At 39.1% G+C, this 27,522-nt stretch overlaps 2 protein-coding genes and 1 pseudogene across 4 annotated transcripts in view; 2 read left to right on the top strand and 1 right to left on the bottom strand.

The window, feature by feature from the left end:
* Window positions 1-27,522, bottom strand: part of LOC126592402 (acyl-coenzyme A oxidase 4, peroxisomal-like) — a 166,094-nt pseudogene that overhangs the window by 108,674 nt on the left and 29,898 nt on the right.
* The window catches only part of LOC126592408 (PHD finger-like domain-containing protein 5A), an 80,814-nt gene that overhangs the window by 39,269 nt on the left and 14,023 nt on the right, over window positions 1-27,522 (top strand). The gene's annotated exons all lie outside the window — the stretch shown is intronic.
* On the top strand, window positions 17,590-19,825 carry LOC126592401 (phosphoinositide phosphatase SAC8-like). Its single transcript, XM_050258092.1, has 6 exons — window positions 17,590-17,953; window positions 18,062-18,211; window positions 18,945-19,008; window positions 19,188-19,287; window positions 19,389-19,488; window positions 19,614-19,825. Exons 1-6 carry the CDS (start codon window positions 17,828-17,830, stop codon window positions 19,791-19,793), a joined length of 720 nt encoding a protein of 239 aa, XP_050114049.1. The 5' UTR covers window positions 17,590-17,827; the 3' UTR covers window positions 19,794-19,825.

The following is a 27,522-nucleotide window of genomic DNA, read 5'->3' as shown; positions in this document are numbered from 1 at the left end:
CAAGTTATACGATCCCCTTTCCTCATTAGAAGAAAATCTATTTGTGTTTTTGACGACCCACTCTTGTAGGTGATCACATGTTCTTCTCTCTTCTTAAAGAAGGTGTTGGCTAAGAAGAGATCATATGCCATTGCAAAATCCAAGATAGCTTCCCCATCCTCGTTTCTCTCCCCAAAACCATGGCCACCATGAAAACCTCCATAGTTGCCTGTCTCCCTGCCCACGTGTCCATTTAAATCTCCTCCTATAAATAACTTCTCCGTCTGAGCAATTCCTTGCACCAAGTCTCCAAGGTCTTCCCAAAATTTCTCCTTCGAACTCGTATCCAACCCTACTTGAGGTGCGTACGCACTAATCACATTGATAAGTTCTTGTCCTATTACAATCTTGATTGCCATGATTCTATCTCCTACCCTCTTGACATCTACAACATCTTGTACCAAGGTCTTGTCCACGATGATGCCAACACCGTTTCTCGTTCTATTTGTGCCCGAATACCAAAGTTTAAACCCTGAGTTTTCTAGATCCTTTGCCTTACTACCAACCCACTTAGTTTCTTGTAGGCACATAATATTTATCCTTCTCCTCACCATAACTTCCACTACTTCCATAGATTTTCCCGTTAAGGTTCCTATATTCCACGTTCCTAAACGCATTTTGCTCTCTTGAACTCTACCCTTCTGTCCTAGCTTCTTCACCCTCCCCCGTCTAATAGAATCAAAGTACTTCTTTTGTGTGTCCCGGTTAAAGTTGATAGGAGCATATGCTCCCAAACAACTTTGAGTGGAGTCGTTCGAAAAGAAGTTTCTATGGCCCCCTTGCTCATTTAACACTGCATCCGGGTGCCGATGGAGATACAGCGACCCTTGCTCACTTATCACTGTGCTCGGGCCACACAGCGCGCCACTTACGGGTGACGCCCTAGCTTTAGCGCGATTTTGTTCTGGATTCATTTTCATAAGGATTCGACGTGATCATGGAGTGCCGGCTGTCGACTACCTGACGCCCTCCCCCTCCTCCTTTATCCGGGCTTGGGACCGGCCATGTAAGACATAGGCGGAGTTGTGGTATCACCTTTAACACTTTACTATAAATTTATTTGATGTCCCAAAACGTGAAAAATTGCAGTATATACAATCTATTCTGAACTACAAGAAAACAATTACATAAGGTTAGGAGTTACGAAAGTCTCTATAAAAATAGGATGTTTATCAGGCCCAGGTTAGTGACATGAATGGTTTTCCTTTTCATGTGAGTTTCTTGCCTTTCAACATATCCTATTTTTGACTTATAAATACTTCTATTGATTTCTCACTCAAAATATAGCAAAACACATTAAACTTAAGTTGAATCCACTAAACCGCAAGCAAGGCGTCAGTTGACGTGAATCATAACATGTCATAAGTATTCATAATTTGTCATAGGTCATACCAAACATGTACTTATCGCAAAACAAGAGAATGCAAAAGATTTACTTGCAAACGAAGTCGTTGAAGAAATTCTCCAAAATCTCAATTGTGTGTATTTGAGAAATTTCTCAAAAAACAAAGTCTCAGCTAACGCAATTTTATGTTTGAAGATGAAGGTCACAAAGGACAAACTTTGCAAACATGAACTGAAATCAAACAAATTCTGATTTCTGAAGAGGGGTGTTTACAGGCATAACGATAGAGGGAAGCGTAAACATCAACTTAATTAACATGTATGGGAAAGTCAATTTGCAAAACCAATGTGAAAAACATAGCAAGCATTTATATTCAAATTAGTTAAACCAATCAACTAATACGCCTAAGTGGCCATACCATTATTCTTGTACTCCATTACTCAAAATTTATGCAGCAAACTGGAATAAACGAAATTAAATGTAATTGGAGAAAATCATCGAAAGCTCATTCTAGGCATTAGGAATTGAAGGCCCAGAAAACTTACTTGTGAACAGGATAGATATATAGCTCAAGCTCCTCAGGATCACAATGGCTCACCCAAATTATATGGTATTACTTGAAATTAAAATACGAAAGGCCCATTGTAAAAGGCTCCTTCAACCAGATTTATTCAATCATGCAGTCTTAAGACAATATATATAGTCAAAATGCAATAAGCTTAAAGTCATGCGGCAATCCTTGTTTGCAACAGAGTTAATGTATTATGGAAAATGAGCAGAAGCAAGAAGACAAACCCCAATTTATCTCCTAGCAGGGAGTAATTCTCAACTGGGTTTTGATGATGTGCGAGGAAGCAAAACCTGAATAACGGCTCGATAAATAATAACTGGATGGTGGCTCACTTAGAAATTTGAAATTAGCTATCACAGTCGAGCTCGCGGAAGAGAACACAGTCAAGAAAACATGTCAGGGAGAAAATTCTTTACTCCTTCTCCAGATATGAATCAGAAACCAGTCATAAATTTATCATATCATAATTGACTAATAAAACATTTCGTTTCAATTGCTTCACTGAAAGTGTAATTTTCAACCAAAAGGGACCACAAATCCATGACGTTATTCTGGATTGGTGTTCCACTCAATATCAAACGATGCTGGGATTTCAATTGAACTCCTGCAGATTGTATTATCTACACCCTGCACCGTATATAAAGTTTCTGCACCAAACTTATTAGCCATAATATATGCTTCTTTATGATGAATAACATCGCAGCACACGGTCATCATACATACAACTATATTAAGTCATGAAAGAATAAGAACAACGGAAGCAAAATAGGATGATTTGAATTATCCATAACGATGCAGTTATTTGAATTGGATTCTAGTCATGTTGTTTGGCTCTGATACCACATGTAAGGTGGACTAATACAACATGGTTCTAGGATCACAATTTAACATGCATCATGATAATTACAAGAAGAAGATGAATGATACTAACCTGCACCGATTGGAGACATGGTGGCTTGAGCTCACAGGTTGTCTTCTACTTCCAGTACTTCAAAATGTCTCTCTACCATGAATAGGGTTTGGCGTGATTGAGAGTACAAGCGTATGGAAGTAGGGACTTAACCGTGATATTTATATCGTTAGGGTTTTTAACACACCCGACCTATCATTGCCTGTGAAGATTGACCCTATCTCTTTAGTGTTTAAGTCCCACCATGATTCTACATCTTCGTAATAAAATCTATCAGATTTCCTCTAGGTTAATTGCAAGGGATAAGACTCCATAATCCTTATTATGTTAGGACTATTGGATCACTTTGGCGGCTAACAACTTGATAGACAAGTGGCTTACAACAAAATGATTCAATACAACATTCATTGTCATTCACAATCTTACATACGTGATATAGCATGATCGGAGCCATGACACCCAAAAACCAAAAGAGCATGATAATACCATTTAACAGAAATATAGAAGCAAATGAGAAGGTTGAAATCCTTGACCTCTGTCGCTGTCGCTCTCAAGGCACTCGCATCACTTCCATAGTCAGGCTCAGTCAAACCCTTTAACATGCAGATAAACAGATTTGAGTATCTTGACATTAGCATAAAAAGATATTAGATACGAATATCATACAAGAGCATCTTACCCAGCAGGCGACAGTCCTAAATTCAGCCAAAGAAGGTAGATATTGTTGTGTGAGTTGGTTTTAGAATAGGAATGTAAATATTGTGTAAATATTAGAGTCCTTTATTAGGAAGGATATTTCTTATGTCCTTTTTTGGTTTACCTTAGAGAACAAGGATTGTATGTATTATATTCTCAATTATGCAATACATGAAAATTTAAGCCGTAAAATTCTATTTGGCATCAGAGCCAACCGTAACCCTAAGGCTCCCACCGTACCGCTGCTACAGTGAAACCAGGAAAAAAAAATACAAAAATATCCGGCAAGTCTGGTCTCTGCCGCATCCTGCAGCAAGCCAAGACTGCTGCCCGTGTGTGCTGTATTATTACTATCGAAGGGGAACAACACTCACAGCAGGTCTTCAGTTGGTGTCGCTGCATCCCTGCAGCAAACCTGATTGTGTGCTGTGTACGTATGTGTATTGTGATGTGCCGAGAAGGATTTGCTGCTAGTGTTGATAATAAAAAAAGGGATTGGCTGCTGCTTGAATTGCAGCGTGCAGTCCAATAATTTTTTGTCTTTGAAGTGCTGCTGCTTGTTTTTCCTTGCAGCGTGTGGTTCTATAATTGGTGTGGTGTTGTGATTGCCGTGTATTAGTGTCTCGTGAGTTATTACAATGGTGAATATAGGTTGGATTTTGGATTCCGGTGCAATAGATCATATGACGTATGATAAAACTTTATTTCAATCTATGACACGTCCTCATAGAAAGTATGTGGCAACTGCCAATGGTTCTACTACTGTTGTTGTTGGAGCGGGAACAGTGTCTCTTACACCCTCTCTCCCCTTACATAATTGTTTATTGGTTCCATCATTGTCCCATCACTTATTGTCTGTACCTCAAGTCACTGAACAATTGGATTGTGTTGTATTAATGTATCCTTCATTTTGCTTGCTTCAGGATATTCAGATAAATGAGATCATTGGGCGTGGCACTAAGAGAGGGGCTATATTATGTGGATGACATGGTTCCTGGAAGAGCTAATTTGGTTCGTGTATCACGTAATAGTAATCTACAGAAGGTATTGTTATTGCATCGTCGTTTGGGGCATGCATCGTTTGGTTATTTGAAACATATATTACCTGATTTGTTCAGTGGTATTGAAGACTCAAAATTGAAATGTGAAGTATGTATTCTAGCCAAAAGTCATCGTGCTTCATTCCCTCCGAGTATGAATAGAACATCTTCTCCATTTGCGCTAGTACACTCTGATGTGTGGGGCCTTCCCCCATTAGTACTACTTCGGGAATTAAACGGTTTATTACATTTGTTGATGATTGCACTCGTATGACATGGGTTTAACTGTTGAAACATAAAAGTGATGTTAGTATGATTATTCGGTCTTTCTCTCAGATGGTGGCTACACAATATTCCTCCGTTATTCAGGTTCTTCGTTCTGATAACGGGGGTGAATATGTTAACTCTGAGCTTTCTTCTTTTTTCCGAGATCAAGGAATTCTCCATGAGACCACTTGTCCTTATACCCCGCAACAAAATGGGGTGGCTGAAAGGAAGAACCGTCATATTTTGGAAATTGCTCGTGCATTGCTTATTGGCGCATCCATACCTAAGAGTTTTTGGCCGGACGCCGTTACGTATGCCGTGTATGTCATCAATCACATGCCATCTCGAGTTGTAGAATTTCGTACTCCACTCCAAGTTCTGACAGAACATGTTCTGGTTGTCTCTACCAACACTCTTACTCCTCGAGTGTTTGGTTGCGTTGCTTATGTTCATATCCATAAGATTCATCGTAGTAAATTGGATCCTTGTGCTCTTCGGTGTGTTTTTCTTTGCTTTGCATCCCAACAGAAAGGTTATAAATGCTATCACCTTGAGACCCGCCACATGTACGTCACCATAGATGTGACCTTCTTTGAATCCAAGTATTTTTATAGTCCCGTAATCCCACCTTCCGATCACAAGGGGGAGAGTGTTATTTGTGATCTTGATGGTGTGTTTGGGTGGTTGGATGTCCAAGACGTGCATCCTTCAGGGGGAGATGACAATACCGTGCCAAGGGAGGAATCACAAGATGACAATACCGTACCAAGGGAGGAAGCAGGGTCTCGGCTGCTTCCTGCCGAAGATGATATAGATGGGCAACCACTGATTGCCGCCGAGGAAACTTGTACCGAGAACCTATGTGTTTTAGATGGTGTTCAGCCACCTACTACCGAGGCTGAGCCAGCCTTACCACAAGCATCTGCTGAAGCTAGCAACCATGATATTTGTACCGAAGCTTCCCCCCTCTCTCTAGCTCAATCGTGCCATCGTCCAATACGTCTTCTCTGAATATCCCTGAGGTAAGTGCTAGTGATACTCATGTAACTAATGATGTTATAAGTACATATAAACTGCCACCAAGGCAAAATCATGGTGTACCTCCTGACAGGTTCTCCAGAAGGAGAAGGAGAGTATCCAATAGCAAACTATGTGTCGTGTGAAAACCTTTCACCTGAACGTCAAGCTTGGGTGAACAATATGGAGTCAATTCAAGTGCCAACTCGAGTAGAGGAAGCTTTGAAGAGTCGAGAATGGGTGGAAGCAATGGATGAAGAGATGAAGGCACTACAGAAAAATAATACATGGGAAGTAGTGGAGTTGCCGAAAAGGAAGAAGCCAGTTGGGTGCCGATGGGTTTTTACAATTAAATACAAAGCTGATGGTTCACTCGACAGGTATAAGGCGCGGTTGGTAGCAAAAGGATATACTCAAACGTATGGTGTTGATTACTAGGAAACTTTTTCTCCAGTAGCTAAGATGAACACGGTACGAGTTCTAATCTCATTAGCTGCGAATTTGAATTGGCCATTGAAACAGTTTGATGTAAAAAATGCATTTCTTCATGGACATTTGGAGGAGGAAGTGTACATGGATTTTCCTCCAGGATATGATAATAAAGGAAAAAAGGGAGTGTGCCGATTGCGGAAGTCTCTTTATGGGCTAAAGCAGTCACCTCGTGCATGGTTTGGAAGATTCACTCAGACCATGAGAAAGAATGGGTATTATCAGAGTCATTCTAATCATACTCTATTTGTGAAACGGAGGATTGGTAAAGTAACAGCCTTAATTATTTATATGGATGATATGATAATAATAGGGGATGATTCAGATGAGATTGTCAAATTGGAGAAGAACCTTGCGGCCGAGTTCGAGATGAAGAGTTTGGGTGACTTAAAAGTATTTTCTGAGAGTTGAGGTTGCTCGTTCGTCCAAAGGTATTTTCTTGTCTCAAAGGAAGTATGTTCTTGATTTGTTAAGGGAAACAGATATGCTTGGGTGTAAACCTGTGGATACGCCTATTGTGGAGAAACATCACTTAGGGATTTATTCAGATCAAGAACCAGTGGATAAAGGCAGATATCAGAGGCTGGTGGGAAGACTACTTTATTTAGCTCATATCCGTTCAAATATAGCCTATGCAGTGAGTGTGGTGAGTCAATTTATGCACTCACCAAGTGTGGATCATATGGCTGCTGTTATGCGTATCTTGGCGTATTTAAAGTCAGCCCCAGGGAAAGGAATCTTGTATAGAAATTCTGGTCATCTAAAAATTGAGGGGTTCACTGATGCTGATTAGGTTGGTGATGTGACTGATATGCGTTCTACTTCTGGATATTTTACTTTCGTTGGTGGAAATTTGGTTACTTGGAGGAGTAAGAAACAGAATGTGGTGTCTAGGTCTTCTGCAAAGGCTGAATTCAGAGGTATGGCACATGGAGTGTGTGAAGTTCTTTGGTTGCGTAAGTTGCTTTGGGGTCTTGGTTTCAAAACAAATGAGGCTATAACGTTGTATTGTGACAATAAGTCTGCACGAGAAATTGCAAAGAACCCGGTACAACATGACAGAACGAAGCATGTGGAGGTTGATCGACATTTCATTAAGGAAAAGCTTGAGAAGAAGATTGTGTCAATACCATTTGTGAACTCAGAAGAGCAGCTTGCCGATATCCTCACTCATGCCGTGTGTAGTAGAGTTTTTGGTAACTCACTTGTCAAGTTGGGCATGTGTGACATCTATGCTCCAACTTGAGGGGGAGTGTTGCGTGAGTTGGTTTTAGAATAGGAATGTAAATATTGTGTAAATATTAAAGTCCTTTATTAGGAAGGATAATTCTTACGTCCTTTTTTGGTTTACCTTGGAGAATAAAGATTGTATGTATTATATTCTCAATTATGCAATACATGAAAATTTAAGCCGTAAAATTCTATTGATATTACTTCTTTTGAGCCTCCGACCCACATAATGCTATTCTTGACAGTCCAGAAATGTTACACTAGTTATAAGTCTTGACTTGTCAACAACATCATTTTTCAGTGAAGGTTTGGTTATTTATAAAACAAAAGGTCAAAAATAAAATTATCCAAATTCTAACCAATAGTAAGCATTGCTAGTGAGGAATGAACCAAGAAGAAAGTAGAACAGCTTGCATCAATTCTAGCAATTTCAGCTGTAGCAAAAGCATTTGCCGTAATAGAAAGACCGGACACCCATAACCCTGATAGAAAGAAGGCCAAAAGCGAAATAACCAACCCATCCAACAAATTATCAAACACAAGAGTTAAAAATAACTTATTAAGATATGTATTAAGCACCTTGATTGTCCCACCAGCAATGCGCAATGCACCAAGCTTTGGAATAATTTGAAATGGAAACTCTGCCTTCTCCCAGTACTGAAACAACAAGTTCGCAGATCAATCTCCTTGTTTATGAATGTATATTAAATAATAGGTTAATCTCTGTTTACTACCCTAAAGTTTCGTGGTTTTCAACATTTAATTTTCATCCCAGAGTCATACCTCAAGTCTTAAATTTGGGACTGTTTCATACATCCGTTAGTTAAATTGTTAAGTTTGCCATTAACTGATGACGTGGCGTCCATGTAGACAATGACTGGACGCCTCATGTGGAAATTAAAAATAAATTATTTATAAAAAAATAAAATAATTAATTAATTAAAAAAAAAAAATCCCTTCTTCCCCCAAATCCCACCTGTGCCCACCCTCTCACCCTCCCTTCTCTTCCTCCGCACCCAGTGCTCCAACTGCGTCTCAAGAAGTTGCAAAGGTACTAGCAGCAGCACCGCTACCGGTCATCGATTCGGCGTCTTCCACCGTCACCAACTCCGAATCCGAAGACAACCCATCATCGTCGTGGCCTAATCCTGAATTCCCAGTTCGTTCTCCTTTCTTCGCCATCACCAACTCCTGCTCCAAACCGTCATCTTCCTCATCTCAAAACCCAACCCCATCGCCTCCACTGCCTCCACCCCTCACCCACCGACACCATTCCCCTTTCCCTGATACCCACCCCTACCACCAAGCCTTTTCTCCTTCTCCAAAAACCCAGCCTCATCTGTCCTCCTCAACTCGCTTCATCTCGCTCAAAAATGAAAACCCAGTTCCCAATTCCCCCCAAATCTACAGCACCACCAGGGCTTTCAGGCGGCCTTCCAAGTACGAGTTCCATATCTGCGACGTGGGGACCCACATGGTACGCCTCCATTTCCAGACCTTTAATTCTTTGAAAATGGATTGGAATGATGCTCCATTTCCATACCTTTAATTGTTTGAAAATGGGTTTGTGGCTTTGACCGACTTTAGAGCTGCGAAAATCCCCATGGTTATGAAGTTTTTGACCTAGGTCGATACAAAAAGCTTGTAATCGAGGGAGGATAGAAGAGGGAGGCCGACATTTGGGGTTTTTTCTCCTAGCTCGTCATCCGCACCTCCGTCACCCACGTCATCTCTGCCCACATCACCGATCACCTCCTCCACCGAGTAATTTCCCATCCCTCTCACCGGCGTGGGTATGTGTCGATGGAACTGAAGGTGGCGATGGTGAAGAACGAAATGGGGATTCTAGGGAGAAAGGAAGAGAAGAAAAGAAGAAGAAGAAGAAGGAGAGATAAAAAAAAAATCCACGTCACCTCTGAAGAGAAGAAAGAAAGAAAAATCCACGTGGACATCTTAATGACATGTGGCATCCAATCATTGTCCACATGGACGCTACGTCATCACTTAACGGGAGACTTAACAGTTTGACTAACGGATGTATGAGATTGTCCCAAAATTTACATTTTAGGTATGACTCTGAAACGAAAAAAAATTGATGTACTAAATGTTGAAAACCACGAAACAGTAGTAAATTGATATTTACCCTTAAAAAATTTAACATCGACTTTTATAGCCTTGATATGAAATGCAGAAATGGTTAGAGTAAAAGGGATACCTCTGCCATAATTGGAGCAACGTCTTTCTCCGTACACTCTCTTACTCGCAACCTAATAGCCTGCTCCTCAGCTGTCAATAGATCATCAATCTGGTAATAATCCGAAGCTGTAAATTTTTAAGGCCAAAAGAAAAGAATATGGAAGTTAATTACTGAAGTTGCCCGTTTCTGCAAATTACAAATCAAAATCACAACAACTAATGAGGTGCACGAGCAGTGTACTAAATATTCACAAAGAAACAAAGTAAAAACAAACCAGAATGCAAAAAGTATGACAAGATGAATACGCAAATCCGAAAAATTCGAATCAATAGTCTGGATTCACATAAGTTACATTACAAGAGGAAATCCTGAACTGTTTTACAAAGACAATTTCTCCATGGACACACATACAACATAAGTGGTCCTGAGATTGTCCACCTTCTATCATTTTGGTCATTCTATAAAAAATCTCCATTAAATAAAGATAACATGACAAAAATACTCTCAATTCTTGTCAAATCATTTTGACCAATTGTTCATTAACTTGAGAGTATTTTTATCATTTTAGTCCTTATTTAACAGAATTTTCACAAAATGACTAAAATGATTGATGGTGGACAAACTCATTGCTTTTATCGATTTCAAATCTCAAATACCAAAATGAAAAGTTATGTCAATCTCAAAAATCATTTTAGTTAAAAAGTCTTTTTTGAATGTGCATTAGAAACTTTTTCTTCTTATTTTCTTTTTGAAATCTATTATTGGCACTTTAAAATTTAATTCTACACTTTTCGTAAGAGTATTTATCTTTCCAGACAAAATTTGTAAAATGTATAATTAGATTTTTAAAATGTCAATAATAAATATCTTGTTTTTAAAAGTTATTTATGTATATATGCTAAAAATAAAATTGTAGGATAAGGAGTGATTTCTTATTTAGGAGTCGAATAATGTCCCAAATGATTAGTACCTCGACACGACCCACTACCACCCCTACTTCAAAGTTAGCTCTAGAAGTGGGCACAATAACCCATCAATTGGTGATTCTAACCAAGCGAGCGATTTGGTTCAGTTCGATTTCCTTTATAAAATTTGCTCTAATGAGAATAAGTTGTTGATACATGATGAGTTTTGTTTTGTAGACATAAACATAACCACTTTGAGTAAAATAAATGTGCTCTTGTACTCAGTCGAGTGCTTTCTTGCAGATCAAATTAAATTACAATTCATAATAAAAAGTTGCTTGTATGAAAAGAAAAAAAGAAGATATTGCTAATGCTTTCTTTTGCTTTCAGTGACGCTTTTGGTGATGTCTACTTTCATCTACTACATTTGTAATGACTTTGAGTCAACCAAATGATGCAAAATGCAAGCAAACATGCCCAAAACGACTCCGTTTTGCCTTCGTTGTCGTTTTGCCTTTGCTTCCAACGAAGGGATTGCTGACTGCGTACCGAATGTGAAATAATCGCGACCGCAGAGGATACAACCCCCATAAACAACGGCTAAGCACCTTTTTATTTATTTATTTTCATTTAATTTCAATTGTTGTCATTGACTGATTCGAAATTTTTACAACTCTTAAGGCCATGTTTACATAACCGGAATGGAATACGAAGAAACGGATTTGCACTTTTTTCGAGGCATTCACCCGTTTACCAAACACTTCAGTAATCGGAAACAAGGTAGAGCTCACACAAAATCAGGAATTGAACTCCTGAATCTCCAAATCCCCTCCATAGAGGTGGTATTTGGATTCCGTGGAGAAGCCTCCATCAGGAATTCGACTTTTCTACCCAAACTAACCCTGTCCTTATGCCTTTCAGCAGAGGCCGACTCCTGCTCAATCCCGTCCACCGGCAATGACGGGGCTCAAGCTGACTGGTTCAGGATGGGTTTCGAAGATGTAACTGGTGAAGAACAGGTTGTCATTGGCGACAATTGGGGAAGGAAGGAGGTTCGCTCCGACATCGAGCGCCAACCCAACCCGTCATGCTCGCCATCTTTTGGGGATGGTAAGAAGATTATCAGGGAGCAAGGATGACGGGGAAGAAGATGGAGAAAGGAAAATAAAAAAAATAATTGGGGATGAGAAGGAAGGAGGTTCTGGAAGAAATAGAGAGAAGAGATGAAAAAAGAATTTGGCATGATAAAGAAAGAGTATGAAAATAATTTATTTATGTAAGGGTAATATAATAATAAACTTAGTTTTCATTCCGATTGAAGTGAATTAGTAAACATTTTATATGAACTCAACATAATTCCTACTCCGATTTCAAACAGTTTTAGTAAACAACTTCAACAGGAATCTGATTCTGATTCCACCTTATTTCAATTCCTCTTTAATCAAATTCCTTCTCAATTCAATTCCTCTCAATTTGATTACGGATTAGTAAACGCGCTAAGAGTAGAAACGCCATCGGTATGATCACTGAAACAAACATAGAAAGTCTCCTCCGCTAGTCCAATCCACCTGCTTTTGCAGAAAGCCAAAGATTTCAGCTGCAAATTCGAATTCGCGATCTTCGCCAAGCGGCTTTTGCAGAAAGCCATAAACAACTCTCAGGTAAAATCGTATTCCCAAGCATTCGATCGCCGCCACTTTTTTCTGTTATATTTTTTTCGAATTTTTCAGTTTAGCTTCGTAATTTGCGTTTTTTGGTTAAAATTCCATTTCTTTTTTGTTGGGGTGGATTAAATTCCGATGCTTTATCTTGTTAGTATCCTGGAAAATTGGATATTGCATCAATGGATTATTTTTTATGATTTTTTTTTATTCATTTCAGTGTATTTTTATGCTCGAATACTTGGATTGTATGAATTTGGAGCCTCTTGGTATCGACATTTGGACTGATACTTACCCATTTTTTTTTAATTGGGATTTTGTATTGGAAATTGTTGGTTTCAGCATAATTTGCCACACGGGAGTTTGACGGCGGAAGACTTGGACCTGCGAGTTGCAGTTCACTATGACATCCCATCCACGGCGTCCATTCTTGCTTTCGACCCGATTCAGCGCCTTTTGGCCATTGGAACATTGTGAGTTAAAATGCACCTACTTTCTTCTTTCTTTTTTGTTTGGAAGAGCTTTCAGGCAACGTATGTGCACCATCAGCATGGCAAACATTTTCATTAAACATTTCTATTCCATTTGCAGTGTCAGAAGTATGATCTTCTTGTATTCCCTGATTTCTTTTGCTATTTATAGTTCTTTTTCGCATCATGTGCAAAAAAATTGTAAATGCCAAACTATAGATTGATAGCTGGGAAGAAAATAATGAAGTTAAATTTTAAATTTTTCATCACACCTAAATTGTAATTAAATAAAGCAAATACATATATCATATCACAACCACAGAAGCAAGAATTTTAAAATGCTACAAGATTTAAATACTATGCATAATTTTTTTTTAGAAAGAGTAAAAAACTAACCTGTCACAGCAGCTATTAATCACTCCCAAAAGAAGATGCTCAAAATCTGGACAACAGGACCTATCCAAAGTAACATAAGAAAAAGCTGATGGAAAATATGCATAAATTGGCTTCAATAAAGTCAAATCTAAACAAATGTGTAAATTGAAACTCTGATTTCAATCCGCCAAAATTTTCAAATTGCTTACCTTGATTACAGAGGACTTGGGAAGACAACGGCGTTCGAGTCTGAAAACAAAACCCCCATAATCATAAAATAACAACAAAAGAATTAAAAACCAAATTAAATAAAATAAATTACTGCAAATTAACATGAATTAAAAAAAAAAAGATATTTTATCTGACAAAAGCTCAAATTTCCTTGTGAGCCCTGTCTATCCCAATTTTTTTTTTTTCGCAAAGCCTCATCTAATAGTGCTCTGGCTATGGAGAATTGGTGTTTTAGTAAGTCATTGACTAAATTTATTCACAACAACAACGATTATCGATAATCGCTCAGAAGTTTGAGAACTATTTAGCCCAAATGGGGAAAAGAAAAAAAAATCAACAAAATCAAAAAAGGAAAACAAAGCTCATCCAGTGAAGACATACACATAAAGGATGAAAGCCAAAAGCGAATGCCAAAGAAAAGGCATTTTCTCAAACCCATTTGCATGCATTTCCTCGCTTTCCCATTTCCCTTTTCCAATTTTCTGTAATTATTTCCAAGAACAACTAATTCTTTTCAAACTCCAATCAAGAAAAATAAAAAATTGTATGTAAATTTAAGCTTTACCTGTAGATTAGCAACAACAAAAGCAAATTGATTCCAACGATCTGGAGAAATTTGGGTTTTAAGGATTTGAGTTAACTGAAATTGATTGGGTTTTTTGTTTCGATTCATAGTGCAGCACGAATGAAGAGGTGGAGAAGTACGGAACGAAATGGTGAGAAAATTTGGTTGAGCGGTATTCTGTATCAATTCCAAGTGGAAGAGGAAGGAAACGGTGCAGAGGAGAGGAATGAAGCGGTGCTGCAAATCTCCCTAGCATGCCATGCGTGGAAAACCTTTTTCCATATACACGTCTGCCTGTAGGGCAATTTGGGAATTTCATTGTAAAAGCGCAAAAAGTGGGAACACAGGATCATTAAAATAAAGGAAAACTAACGAAAAGTTCAAAAAACTTCACTTTTAACGAAAAACCATTTTTAAAGGTATAATGAATAGTGACAGTTAAAAGTAAAAATGTGATTTTTCGTTAAAAGTGAACAGTACCGGGAGTGTTTTGTTAAAACTCCCTTAAAATAAGGGCAAAAATGTCCAAACATTGTTGCTTAGAACAATGTTTTTCTCATTTTGCTTTAGTAAATGGCTTTTTATAGAGAGCTACTAGACTCACCCCACAATCCTATTTTCCCACCCCACTCAAAAGGTAAAAATGAAAAACACTCTTTTCCCACCCACTGATATTCCTAAACTATCCCTTACAAAGAAAATTAGCCACCGCCACAAGTTCACCCACTTGACGGCAAGCAACCTCCTTCTCACAGTCAGCCAACCATGTCTCTAATTTAATCAAGACTATGAGGATGAGCAACATCCTCGGTCAACCTCGTAGTCGCTCTCTCCAATTACAACTCAAGTAGAGGACTAATCGTAGAATAGGGGTATCAAAACCACGTCAATTAGATGAACTGAGCACAGTTCCACACGGATTGCCAAAACTATAAATGGGTATGAGAGAAAAAGAGTAAGGTTTCTTAAGGTAATTGTAATGGGTCTATGGTGTTTGATGAAGATTTCGAATGGATGGGAAGGAATTGACATAAGAGATGAGGAAAACGGTGGATTCAACTTGGTTGGTGCCGTGTGCGGTGGTTTCAACTTGTTAGGCTCATGTTTTTGTTCCTTCTATTTTTAGAATTTAATACAAAAATAAAATAATAAAATAGTTAAAGATGGCCTTATAAGTCATTTTGCAAAAGGTTAGAGTTGTCATTAAAAGTATCATTAAAAAGTGGGTGGAGAAATAGTGTTGGTGGGTGGGTATATCATCTCTCTTTTTATATTAGCATCTCAAAAAATGTTGAATGCACCCTATATTAAATTTTAATACTAAATGATTTATATATCCTACTATGCAATAACAATTTTGATCTTATTAGGTTTTAAAAAAATAAAAAATTTATAAATACACCACAAATCACTTTTATTATTTATCTTCATCAATTATCAAAACTCCTCCCACTCTTCATTTTTTTTATCGTTATTTTCAACAAGGTTTATCTAACAAAATAGAAAGTACAGAGCATTTAGGAAGCATGAATACTTCAAATAGGATGAACACAGATATCCAATAGCTATAAAATTTGTTAGCAAACCATAATTTTTCATACGAAAAATGCCTACAAATTGGTAAGAGCTTTTGGTTTCATTACACGAGCCAAATATTGCTTCGTAAGATACTACATCAAAGCACAACTTAAAAGTTCACATGTATAAAAATCACCATCTAAAATTAATAGGCTACACAGGCAAGCCCTTGCCTGAACAACAGAGTAGAACGAAAAACAAAATCATAAGACGTTTAATTTCTAAGACGTTAGAGCATGATTTGGATGGTGAAGCAGTAAACTTGAGTCACAGTTCAATGAGCCAACTAAGCCGTTTAAAAATGAACGAAAAACAACAGAGTAGAACGAAATACAAAATCATAAGACATTTAAAAATGAGTGTTATAAGATTTGAAAAATGTGGGGTGTATGGAGAAAATGTGAGGTGTATGTTGAGAATGTGGGGTATGAGGGTATTATGGGGAAGTATGTGGGTGTATTAAGATAATTTTTAATTAAAAAAGCAAATGTAGGGTGTATTAAGTAGTGGGGTTTATTCAACAATACGTGGGGTGTTAATATAATAAGCCTTTGTATATTTAAATTTCAACGAATCATTCTGACGTGTACGAGAAACAGAAGCACATGAATACACTTATGGGGATGAATAATTAACAAATCGTTTTATTGTTGGTCATGACACAAGTTCAAACCTCCTTGGATTTTCCACTTCGTGTATATAAAAATTAAGAGACTTGTTGAGTTATTTAGGTGATAAGAAGGGGTAAGATCATCTCTGGATCCTCGGCTAAGGATCATTTCTGCTCGCAATTGGTGTAGAACTCGTAACCCTTGCCCTCGTGACCAGCATGCCCTTCTTCCTCTCGCCGCCATCGACAAGTAGGCGAGGATCATATCGGCCACCAGCAGGCCAGTCTTTATCCGTTTGTTCGGAGTCACAGCGGTAGGGTGGTTTCCTCCTAATCGGCGTTGGAGGTCCCCAGGAATTTCAATTGCGCTTATATTCATCACCGTAGGAATTGGTTTCAAGCTTTCCCTAACCCCTTCTCATCAATGGACTCCTGACGTATACGAAGGAGTGCGGTTTGTTCCATAATTTTCCTACCTCTCTATCTCTGAGATGTTTGGATTTTTCAAAACTCCATGAACATGCAGAAGAGAAATGCTATCCCCACTTGGACCAAGACATAACTTTTACTTGTTCAAATAACAATTAAGGTGAAGTAGGATCAGGAACAACGAATCTCTTTATTGCGTCGATGAATTCTCAGTGAGTGAGACCCAAGAGTTCTTCTCCGTCTTTGATTTCCAAGAAGAAGAGGAAGGGAAAGAAAGATGTCTGACCGGAGGATTTGAATCGAACGGCCAAGATAACTTGGTCCTCAGAATTTGAAACACACAGATCCGGAGAGAAATCTTACCCGATAAGAACCAATTTTTTAACTCCCATGCCACGTAGTAGCCACCACAAGCATCATTGGCTGGTAAAAAATGCCAATTGGCAACACCAACATCTGCTAAAGGATTATCACTTGCAGCAACACGTCATGAACCAATTTTCTCTATTCAAGTAGCGCAACAGCTTGTTTGCTGAACGTTTCTCATGCCAACCAAATTCTCTCATCACTAAAAGTCAAGGCAAATTTATCGCCTACCCTTCAACTTCACTGCTACCAGCAATCACTTGGAGGCTGCACCCCCACTTTATTTTCTCATGCCAACCAAATTCTCTCGTCACTAAAAGTCAAGGCAAATTTGTCGCCTACCCTTCAACTTCACTGCTACCGGAAATCAACTATCTGCAACCCCATTTTATTATTTTGTCCCATCATCACACACACTAGTGGCTAGTTTAATGACAGGGACTGAAACATATTGAGATCAAGTTCAAGTTAGTCCAATTAGCGTTCAAATTAGTGAGACGTCTCAGGTTTGATGCACATTGATAGTAATGACGTATTATATTTATGTTAAGTTTAATACTTAGTAAATAGTTGATTCATTGTATGGCCTAACCCAGCTACCCCTTAGTAGATTATCCCATCCGCTTAAATGTAGAATATTGTTGTATCAAAAAGTTCTTTCAGCACCCTCCCTTAGAGTAGATTATCCCCTCCATTTAGACGTGGAATATAATTGTTTAAAAAAATAGTCTTTTATTCAACGAAAATGCTACCTCAAGTTAGTTGTACACTGTCGTGTGGAAGAATAATATGGTAACCACTTTTGAACTCAATAGTGGTCTGTTTACTTACCAAGAATGAGGATGCAAAGTCTGTTTACTTACCAAGAATGGGCAGCCCCAAACCAAAACCCCTCATCCGGGCAGCCCCAAACAAAACCTCGACGATATACGGAGTGGCGGGAACAATCAGATTGCTTACAGGTAAGTCAATTGCTTGCTTTTACTCGCTTTGGAGTATTTCGAACCAAAATGTGTAACTTTTTTCCGTTGTATTGTATAAATCTGTGGATTGAATGGCTATATTTCCAGGAAATTGATGTGTTTGGTGCAGGAAATTATGTTCTTGTAATAACTTCGTGGACGGAAGTTGGGACTAATCTCGGCTTCCCTGTTTATCGAGTGACCTCGATGAGGTTTCTGTCCTGCAACGAGGGTATGAAGAATTCAACTGCTCAGGAGGTAAGGGTTTTGATTCGTTAGCGAATTTCAGTGTGACTTGGGATAGTTTGAATTTGTGATGTGTTTCTGCAGAAAAAGGATGAGGCGTACTTCATGGCTCTGTTGAAAACAGTCCAATCAACGCCGGGGCTGTACTTCTCGATTCGAGGTTCAATTCCGCTTCTTTGGGAGTAAATTGTTGACTTGAGCTATAAACCACAACTTAGAATTATTACTCATGAGAGACAATGGCAGTTCCATCCCCTTTTACTCTTTTCTTGGCTTCATGGTACAGTTCCCTTGATTGAGTTGTGTGTTCTGAATTTTCCCATCCACTTACAGTCAAATGTTATGGAGCGCCATTTTTTTTTATCTTTCGCAAAGATATGGAGAGACAATGGCAGTAGACCCAACTGATAAAGTATGGGTTTCTTAGTTTTCAAGAAAAAAAAAGAAAAAAGTATGGGTTTCTTTTCTTTTACATTTTAATTTTAATTTAACAATCCTTGCACACTGGTTCACCTTTACGTTAAGCTGAAAAGTTTGCAATTTTTTTTCCTTCAAATTGTGTTTGTACGACATGCTCACCTTTTTGTAGCTCTGGGATTTGCTAAATAAGCAATGATGTCTATAATTCTTCCCAGCTGACTGCTTGTGCTACACAAGTTTTACTGTTTTTTTTAATTGTATGCAAAGTATATGTTGTTTCATAAATTTCCCGTTGTTATAATTTTCCGTTTATTGTTATTTGTAGCATGGCGATGAAGGTCAACTAAGTACGGCATTTTCTGCTGAAATGCAAAATCTATCAAATGTGACTATGTGAGGTGACAATTTGCATATCTATGTTGGCTCCCAACTGAATTATTGTCCCACTTCAAGTAGATTCCTTTTTTGTTTTCGAGGTTACTTATAATGAAGTCAGTTCTATTGGTTGGCATTGGGAACAATGTCAGAAATGAGATTTTGTTCTCAACTTGCTAGTGTTTTTGTTGTAGATACGTTTCATTTGACTTCCATCAAGTATGTGGTAACTCAAACTTTGAAAACCTAAAGGTTCTATACGAGCAGATCTCAGAGCAATTTGAAAAGCAAGGGTAATGAAAGTGTAGTATCTGATTGAATTAAATATGCCAAAATCCATGTATGCTGGCTATATGTAATACTGTTTTTAATCAAAACTGTTCCAGTTGAGCAGATTATTCCCCGTAGATGCGAAAGGCAATATACTGGAGGAGCAGAAAGGGATTGTCAGATCAAACTGCATTGGTTGCCTTGATAGAACAAATGTTACTCAGGTTTCTAAGAAAATTACCTAGTGTGATTGATCTTAATAATTTGTGGTAATATGATATACCATATGCCATAGCATGAGTAAACTGAGATTTGACATTAAATTGTTTACCGCTTCTTTATTTTGTAGAGTTACCTGGCCCAGAAGTCTCTAGATGCACAGTTGCAGAGGACTGGAGTGCTGGATTCTTCTGAAAGCATTTCTGTGTTTGCTGAAGACTATCAAACATTTAAACCATGTATGGAATTCTTTGTGTCATGTATCCTATCTTTCATAAATGATCAAACAATGTCTACAATAAACATTTAAAGCGTGTATGGAATTCTTTGCGTGCTACACAAGTTTTGTTGGATTTATTTATTTTATGGTTGTGATGAAGGATGAAAGATTGTTTCAAGGCATATATAAATATGCTGTCTTTCATACTCTATTCGCCCCCACATATAATGTGCAAAAGGGATATGCGAATAAGCTTTGTGGATACAGTTATGCCTGACATTACGCCTATTGTTTGTCAAAGTTTTACACATTCCTAAAACAAAACTCAAACACTCAAAGAGATATACAAGAATAATCAAGATTTAACTAGAAACTAATACTACATATTTAGTTTGTAGGCTTTCATTATTTCAAATAATAGGAGTATAAATATAATTCTCACTTTTTTTTCTTCTCTCTAGCCTTGATTTAGCTTACATGAATTTCTATATTGTGTCATGTTCTCTCTAAAACATTTGCTTGAGTTGACTTTATAGGCATGAATAAGCTAGTATGACTCAAAAACCTATTATTCCATTCTTTTATGTTTTCCGTGAATAAATTTAATATTATTATATCACATCATTCCCTTTTACAACATAAAATTAATAAGTAAGAAAACAAATCTTGTTGTATGAATTTTTTTAAAACAAACGATATTATAGATAGAGAAGTGGGCTAAGTCTCACATCGGACTAGTAATAATGTGGTTTAAATTCGTCTTTAGCGAGAGTCAAATATAAGACATCTCTACTTACAACCAAGGTCTGAAATGCCGATATTATCGGCGATATCGGTTTTTTAGTTACCGATATTTTAATGCTTATTCAATGAGTTTTCATCAAAATATCGCGATATTTTGGATCTGTGCGAATCGAAGAAGAACGCCGGAGCTTCTACAGCTCCGGCCGACTGTAAAAGAGCACCCTAGACTCCGATCTAGGTATCAAAATGAAATAGAAGACGAGAGGAATGTTTTTATAACTTCCGTTTGCCGTGAAACGGTTGGAGGTGTTTGGAAAGTTCGTCGACACCCACGGCCTCGCCGGAGATGGGTGTGCCTATTCCCGAGCCGATTTCGTCCCAAAAACCTTGCAAAAACACGAGATAGAACTTAAATTTCACATCTAAGCTTCAATCTATAATAGAAAGAGGTAAACCTGAGGCTTACCTAACCGGAGAAATTCAAGAAACTCGCCGGAGGGTTCCTGTGTTCGCCGAGTTGCAGAGACGAGAAGGAAATGGAGAAAGACGAGGTTGCTGATGACGATGGGTGTCTTCCTGAAGCAGGTGCAATGGTGTGCGTGTGTGTGTATGGGTCTCGGTGCAGAGAGAAAAGAGAGAGATGAGAGTTTCAAGAAAGAGACGGTGCCGACGAGGCGGAAGACGCGGAGGAGGAGGAAGGCGATGGAGGAGCAGAAGGCCATGTGGGAGAAGGATCGAGAGACTGAGGTCTCTGTGCGTGTGTGTGGGAGAAGGGAGAAGAGAGATCAAGAGATCTCTGTGTGTGTGTGTGGGAGAATGGAGAAGGGAGAGAAGCGAGAAGGATCGAGAGAGAGAGACTGAGGTCTTTGTTTGCGTGTGTGATGTATGTGTGCGTGTGTGGTGGCGTGTCTGTGCGTGTGTGGTGGCGTGTCTGTGTGTGTGTGGTTTGCACCCTGACAACTTTTACAATTACTTTTTGACAATTCCAGACCATGGACAAAAATAATGGTGGTTTCATTCAAAAGCATCCAAGTAATTCAAAACCAACCATTTCCTTACCCTTCATATCTCATTCATTTTTGACTCGTTATTTATAACTTCGGACTCTGTTGGAGTGGGAAGTAGTAACTATGGTTATACTCATAACCAATCATTTCCCTACCCTTCATATCCCATTCCTGTTGGGATGGAATCGAGCGACTCATGGAAACAATCTGAGACTCAATCTTCAAATGATTTTGCTTATGGACAACGTCAACCAATCTCGGATCCATATGGGTGACATGTTAATAATTACATGCAAAACTATTTTGGGGATTTATCATTTGATGACTACTCTTCACAATACACTTACTCTACACATAGAGATGATGAAGATAGTGAAAAATTTGAACCTCATAGGAACTCTATGTGGTACTAAGTCACTCATGTATCTTACCATGCAATGTATAAAGTGTAAAATATTGTACTAATTCATTATATATAAATGATTATGGTGTGTTTAAACTTCTTTCATTAATTACTACATATTTTCTACACTTACAATGTTTGCCAGCTCGCTATATAATCAACTTATATCAGTTAAATCCATCACGCAATGCATTTCCTTCCAATTTTTTGTGATAAACTAATAGATAATTAACTAAATAAACATCTCGCAAAGTTTTAATAAAAATTTCCAAGTTTTTCTTACAATTTCCGTGGTTTCCATATTATTTTTATTGATATCGATAATATCCCGATATTTTTATCGATTTTTCCGTGTTTTTAGACTACCGATATTTCCGATATAATCTGTTGATGCACAAAATCAGCGAGGACTTTGGTACAACAGAAAATGTTGAATTTACGACCTTCGCTAGATTGCTCCGGTCATTAGTATAGATAGATGTGTAAATGGATAAAGACAGGGAAGAAAACGACACAAGATGTACGTGGTTCACCTAGATCGGCTACGTCCACGGAGTAGAGGAGTTCTCATTAATTGTGAAGGGTTTACACAAATACATAGGTTCAAGCTCTGGTTTAGTGAGTTCTAGTGAATAGTTTAGTACAAAATGACATTAGAGATTATTGTGGGAGAATGATCCCTATTTATAGAAGAGAGTTTCTAGTTTTGTTCTAATATTGACACGTGTCGTGTTGTGATTGGCTTCTGATATTGACACGTGTCGCGCTGTGATTGGATTCTGATGTCGACACGTGTCGCATTGTGATTGGCCTTCTGGTTGAAGGGAAACTCTTCTGGGTCCTTGACGGTATAACGTTGACCGGTTCTCAGTAGTTTCGGGATTAGTCGAGTATGGTACAAACAGTGCTCCCCTAAGTTCCCGAGTGAGGGAAGCTCCTCGGTTGGGGACTTGCAAGATCCAAGCCGCTGAGTAATCACGAAACTTCTAAGTACCGAGGTGTGGTATCGTCTTCACTTGCCTTATCTTTCTCATAGGTAGATGTGACATCTTCTCTGGAAGTACGCTTCCTCCATTCAGGGGTGGTGTCCTTAACCGGGGGAGATGCACAAGGTAATGTATCAATTTCACTTGAAGCTTACTTGTAGTTTTGGGCTTGGTCAAGTGCGATACAAATCCTATAGTAGGAGTCCCCCAAGTCGCCGAGCTAGGAGATCTGCCGAAAGAGGTGACAGACAAGGTAAGCAGTCAAACTTCCAAGCAAGCAACCCAGGATCGGAGGTTTGTCTTCGGCTTCCGGTTGATTGTTCTCCTTTTCCTTGTCTCTCATTCAGCTGCCAGGATAAGGAGAAACAAATGGAGAAGAGGTGATATGAGATACTTTTGCTTTTGAAGAAGTAACTTTCCACAGGCTAATTCTTGAACTGTGCTGGAGGGTTTTTTGGTTCCCTTCAGAGTATAAGGCCGACTTAAGAATTTGAGGGTCAAAACAAGTCCATCAAATCTAGAGTACGTTCGACCTTGATGATATGGGATACTGTTGCTGTTGACGGAATAGTGAATGTGGTATGGAAATGTGTCGTGATGTAGTGATCTGTTTCAGCTCATCGTTGACCCTTCTGCTTCAATCTTTTGCATGGCAGAAGTGGTGTGCAACCTTTGCATTTAAATGGTCATTCAGAACATTCCTTCATAGTGACTCATCCACGCTTGGCAGCTTCAGTGTAAAGAGCCAATATCTGATCAACTGTCATGAGGTATTTGCCGGTGGAATTCGTGACCTTGACAGCAGTTGAGGATGAGTACTCGAGAGCAATGCTAAGTAAGCAACCAGGAAAAGGTTCCAGGCAGTCAGTTCCAGATTGGAGGTTTGATTTCAGGTTCCGACTGACTGCTCTCTTTCTCCTTGTCCTGCAGGTGGGGACAAGGACAAAGACAAGGATAAGGAGAAAGCATGATATGGGATACTCTTGCTTTCAACCTTGATGATATGGGATACTCTTATTTTTGGTGTGGCTTATTTGCTGAGGTATTATCGGGGGGAAATAAAGCTGAGTATTTCGAGAGGTTATGTTGAGGGTGCCTTCTCGAATGCGAGAAAGGGTTGAGCATTTTTGCAGGTTTGCCTGTCCGTTGAGGAGGGAGGTCGATGTATATAGGGATTTCCCAATAACAAGTAGTAATGCTATTCCTTTACCCTTCTTGGTCACAGTAATGTAGTGGGAGCTGCCAGCTTCACGTGTTTTAACTTTGTCAGAGCACTTTGAAAAAGTGGTATGTGGTATCTGGAAAGCTGATGTTACGTGTGAAGATTACAGACAAGCTTTATCTAAGGAAATCTGGCTCTCGAAGTTCTGAGAGTTGTGCCTCTTCGGTTTTCGAACAAGCAATCCCGTCGAGGATCTGACTCTCGAGATTCGGAAAGCGGTGCTACTTCGGTTTTTGAGAAAGTAATTATGTTGGGAGTCTTTTCTCGAATGTGAGTAAAGGTCGGACGTTCTTGCCAACCTGTCCTGCCGCAAAATACGGAGGTCGACACACATAGGGACTTTCCAGTTGTCAAGCAGTGGTGCTGTTCCTTTACCCTTGTGGGTAATAGTAGGGTAGCTGGAACTTCGAAATTCTCGTGCCTAAACTTTGTCAGAGATCTTTGACAAAGTTATATGTGGTACCCGAAGAGTTGATGGTGCATGTGGAGAGCGGTGATTTGAACAGTAAGATTCACGTGCTTTCTACTTCACCAGAAATCTTCGACAGATTGCCCGTAATTTCCGCAAAGCTGAGTGTGCATGTGACAGGTGCTGACGAGGCTGAAAAAGCAGGTGCTTCTTCGATTTCTGAGATCGGCCCTCGTGGTCTCTGAGCAGCCCAGCTTTTGAGAAAGCAAATGCCTCTTCGATTTCTGAAGCTCCGTCGAGTGCAGATTTTTATAGAGGTTGGCATTAAGTTCCACAGCACACTTGAATCTTTACCAGTAGAAGCTCCCTTCTTGCACTTCTAAGATCTTGATTTGTCTGACCTCTTCCCTCTTCAACACATTTTAAAATGTCTGGACCCTCCGACCGTCGTTTTGACTTGAACCTTGGAGAAGAGACAGCCACGCCTTCTCCAGACAACATATGGCACCCATCCTTCATATCCCCTACTGGTCCTCTTACCGTTGGGGATTCTGTGATGAAGAATGATATGACCGCTGCAGTGGTGGCCAGGAACCTTCTCACTCCCAAAGATAACAGACTACTTTCCAAACGGTCTGATGAGTTGGCTGTTAAGGACTCTCTGGCTCTTAGTGTTCAGTGTGCAGGTTCTGTGTCTAATATGGCCCAACGCCTATTTGCTAGAACCCGCCAAGTTGAATCATTGGCTGCTGAAGTGATGAGTCTCAAACAGGAGATTAGAGGGCTCAAGCATGAGAATAAACAGTTGCACCGGCTCGCCCATGACTATGCTACGAACATGAAGAGGAAGCTTGACCAGATGAAGGAATCTGATGGTAAGGTTTTACTTGATCATCAGCGGTTTGTGGGTTTGTTCCAAAGGCATTTATTGCCTTCGTCCTCTGGGGCTGTACCTGGTAATGAAGCTTCAAATGATGAACCTCCAATGCCTCCTCCTTCTGGAGTTTTGTCAAGTACTGAGGCTCCGGATAACCACCCTCCGGTGCTTTCTCTTTCTGGGGCTCTACCGACTGCTGAGACTTCCCCTAAGCAACCTTTGTGAAGGCTCCATTTTGTTTGTTTATTTTGACTCATGTATATGTACATATTTGTGGCTTTATCGAAAATATTAATAAATAAGCTTTGCTCCATTTCAACATATTGTGTTAAATACACCAAAGCCTTCTTCAGAAAGTTCTCTGAATTTTTTTTCTTTTGTCGAAACTTGTATTGTTGAAGCTTTGTGAGTGAAGCATGTAGTTTGAGGTAGTGTTCCCTTAATTTCCTGAGTGAGGAAAACTTCTCGGTTGGAGACTTGAAAAATCCAAGTCACTGAGTGGTTGTGAGACTTCCGAGTATCAGGGTGCAGTAGCATATGGTGGGAGTCCCCCAAGTCTTCAGGCGAGGAGAGTTGCCGAATGAGATGTCTTGCTTGCTACTAATATGTCAAAGTAACGAAACCTTGTTTTGATGTCACACCTTCATATATGCCTTATCCAAAAATATTTCAAGCTAGGTTTAGCTTTGGGAGGGCCCAAAATTTTTGTGTAGCCCAAAACTGCTCATTTGTTTGCAAGCCCACGAAAAGAAGGGATCCAGTGCCTTTGTTCATTTGTTATTTGTGTGGCAAGCCCAAAGAGGAGAACATGTTTGTGCCCACTCCCCTTTATTTAGTTTTTTGTGAAGCCCAATGTATTCTTGCTGCATATTGGGAGGTAGATAAATAATAACAATGAGACTCAAAGTCTCATCCCTTTGCCTGTGTCTTCTTCCCCATTTCCCCGGACTTTGTTCAATATGGCACTGTGCACTTATTCCTTTTGTCCGTCACTTTTGGTGGCTTTTGACTATTCTTTTGACTGGCCTTTCTCTTTCTTTGCTGGAAAGGTCTTCATGTCCTCATAAAAATCTGAATGAGTCCAAAGGCATGATGAAGGAAAGTGGGTGTGGGAGCCAAGGAAGGGAAGGAAGGAGTTAACGGAGAGGGTGCAGTAGCTCTGCAATAAAACATCATGTTCTGTAGCTCAACTCGCAAGGTTGTCTTCATGAAAGTTGTTCCTTAGCTTGTGAACTACAACATATCCGAATTTGAGAGCCATCGGAGTAGTACAACTCCAGATATTCAGGTATGTTGAGTAAGTGTTCATCATTTTGCGGTTAACCCGTCAGACTTATTGTGAGCTTCGAAACTTCATTTTGTCTTGTTCAGAGCAACAGACGTTCTTCATCAAAGTTGTTCCTAACCTTGTGAAATACAACATATCCAATTTTGAGGTTCATCGGAGTAGTACAACTCCAGATATTCAGGTATGATGAGTAATTGTTCGTCATTTGTATATCAACGCGTCAGACTTGTTGTGAGCTTCAAAAACTCCATTTTCTCTTGCTCAGATCAACATACTTTCTTCATTGAAGTTGTTCCTCAGCTTGTTAACTACAACATATCCAAATTTGAGATCCCTCGGAGCAGTATAACTCCAGAAATCCAGGTATGATGAATGACTGGTTATTATTTTTCTGTCAACCCGTCAGATTTGTTGTGAGCTTCGAAACTCCATTTTCTCTTGTTCAGATTGGTATGCTTTCTTCATTGAAGTTGTTCCTCAGCTCGTGAACTACAACATATTCAAAATTGAGATCCCTCGGAGCTGTATAACTCAAGAAATTCAGGTATGATGAATGACTGGTTATTATTTTTCTGTCAACCCGTCAGATTTGTTGTGAGCTTCGAAACTCCATTTCCTATTGTTCAGATCGGCATGCTTTCTTCATTGAAGTTGTTCCTCATCGACTCTTTCATAACATATCAAAAATTCAGGATGAACTAACTGTTAAATATTTCCAGATCTTCGAAACATCACAACAGCTTCGAAATCTGCAAGAAGCCGACTATCATGTTTGGAGCTTCAACACTTTAATTTCCGTCGCTCAAACAGAAACGATTCCTTCTTGAAAGTTGTTCATCTGCTCAAGAACTAGAGGGTGTCCAAAATTCAGCTCCATTGGAGA

This window comes from Malus sylvestris, chromosome 12 (genome assembly GCF_916048215.2).
Source record: "Malus sylvestris chromosome 12, drMalSylv7.2, whole genome shotgun sequence".
NCBI classification, from domain to species: Eukaryota; Viridiplantae; Streptophyta; class Magnoliopsida; order Rosales; family Rosaceae; genus Malus; species Malus sylvestris.
The sequence above is the reverse complement of the archived record's forward strand: the minus strand, read 5'-3'. Positions and strand labels throughout refer to the sequence as shown.

Bases quoted from the DNA above. Each gene is read 5' to 3' on its own strand.
- LOC126592401 (XM_050258092.1), top strand. From the start codon at position 17,828: ATGAGGATGCAAAGTCTGTTTACTTACCAAGAATGGGCAGCCCCAAAC. The intron at 19,009-19,187 runs CTATGTGAGGTG...GTTTTTGTTGTA, and splicing joins GCAAAATCTATCAAATGTGA to GATACGTTTCATTTGACTTC. The intron at 19,288-19,388 runs GTAATGAAAGTG...CCAGTTGAGCAG, and splicing joins GAGCAATTTGAAAAGCAAGG to ATTATTCCCCGTAGATGCGA.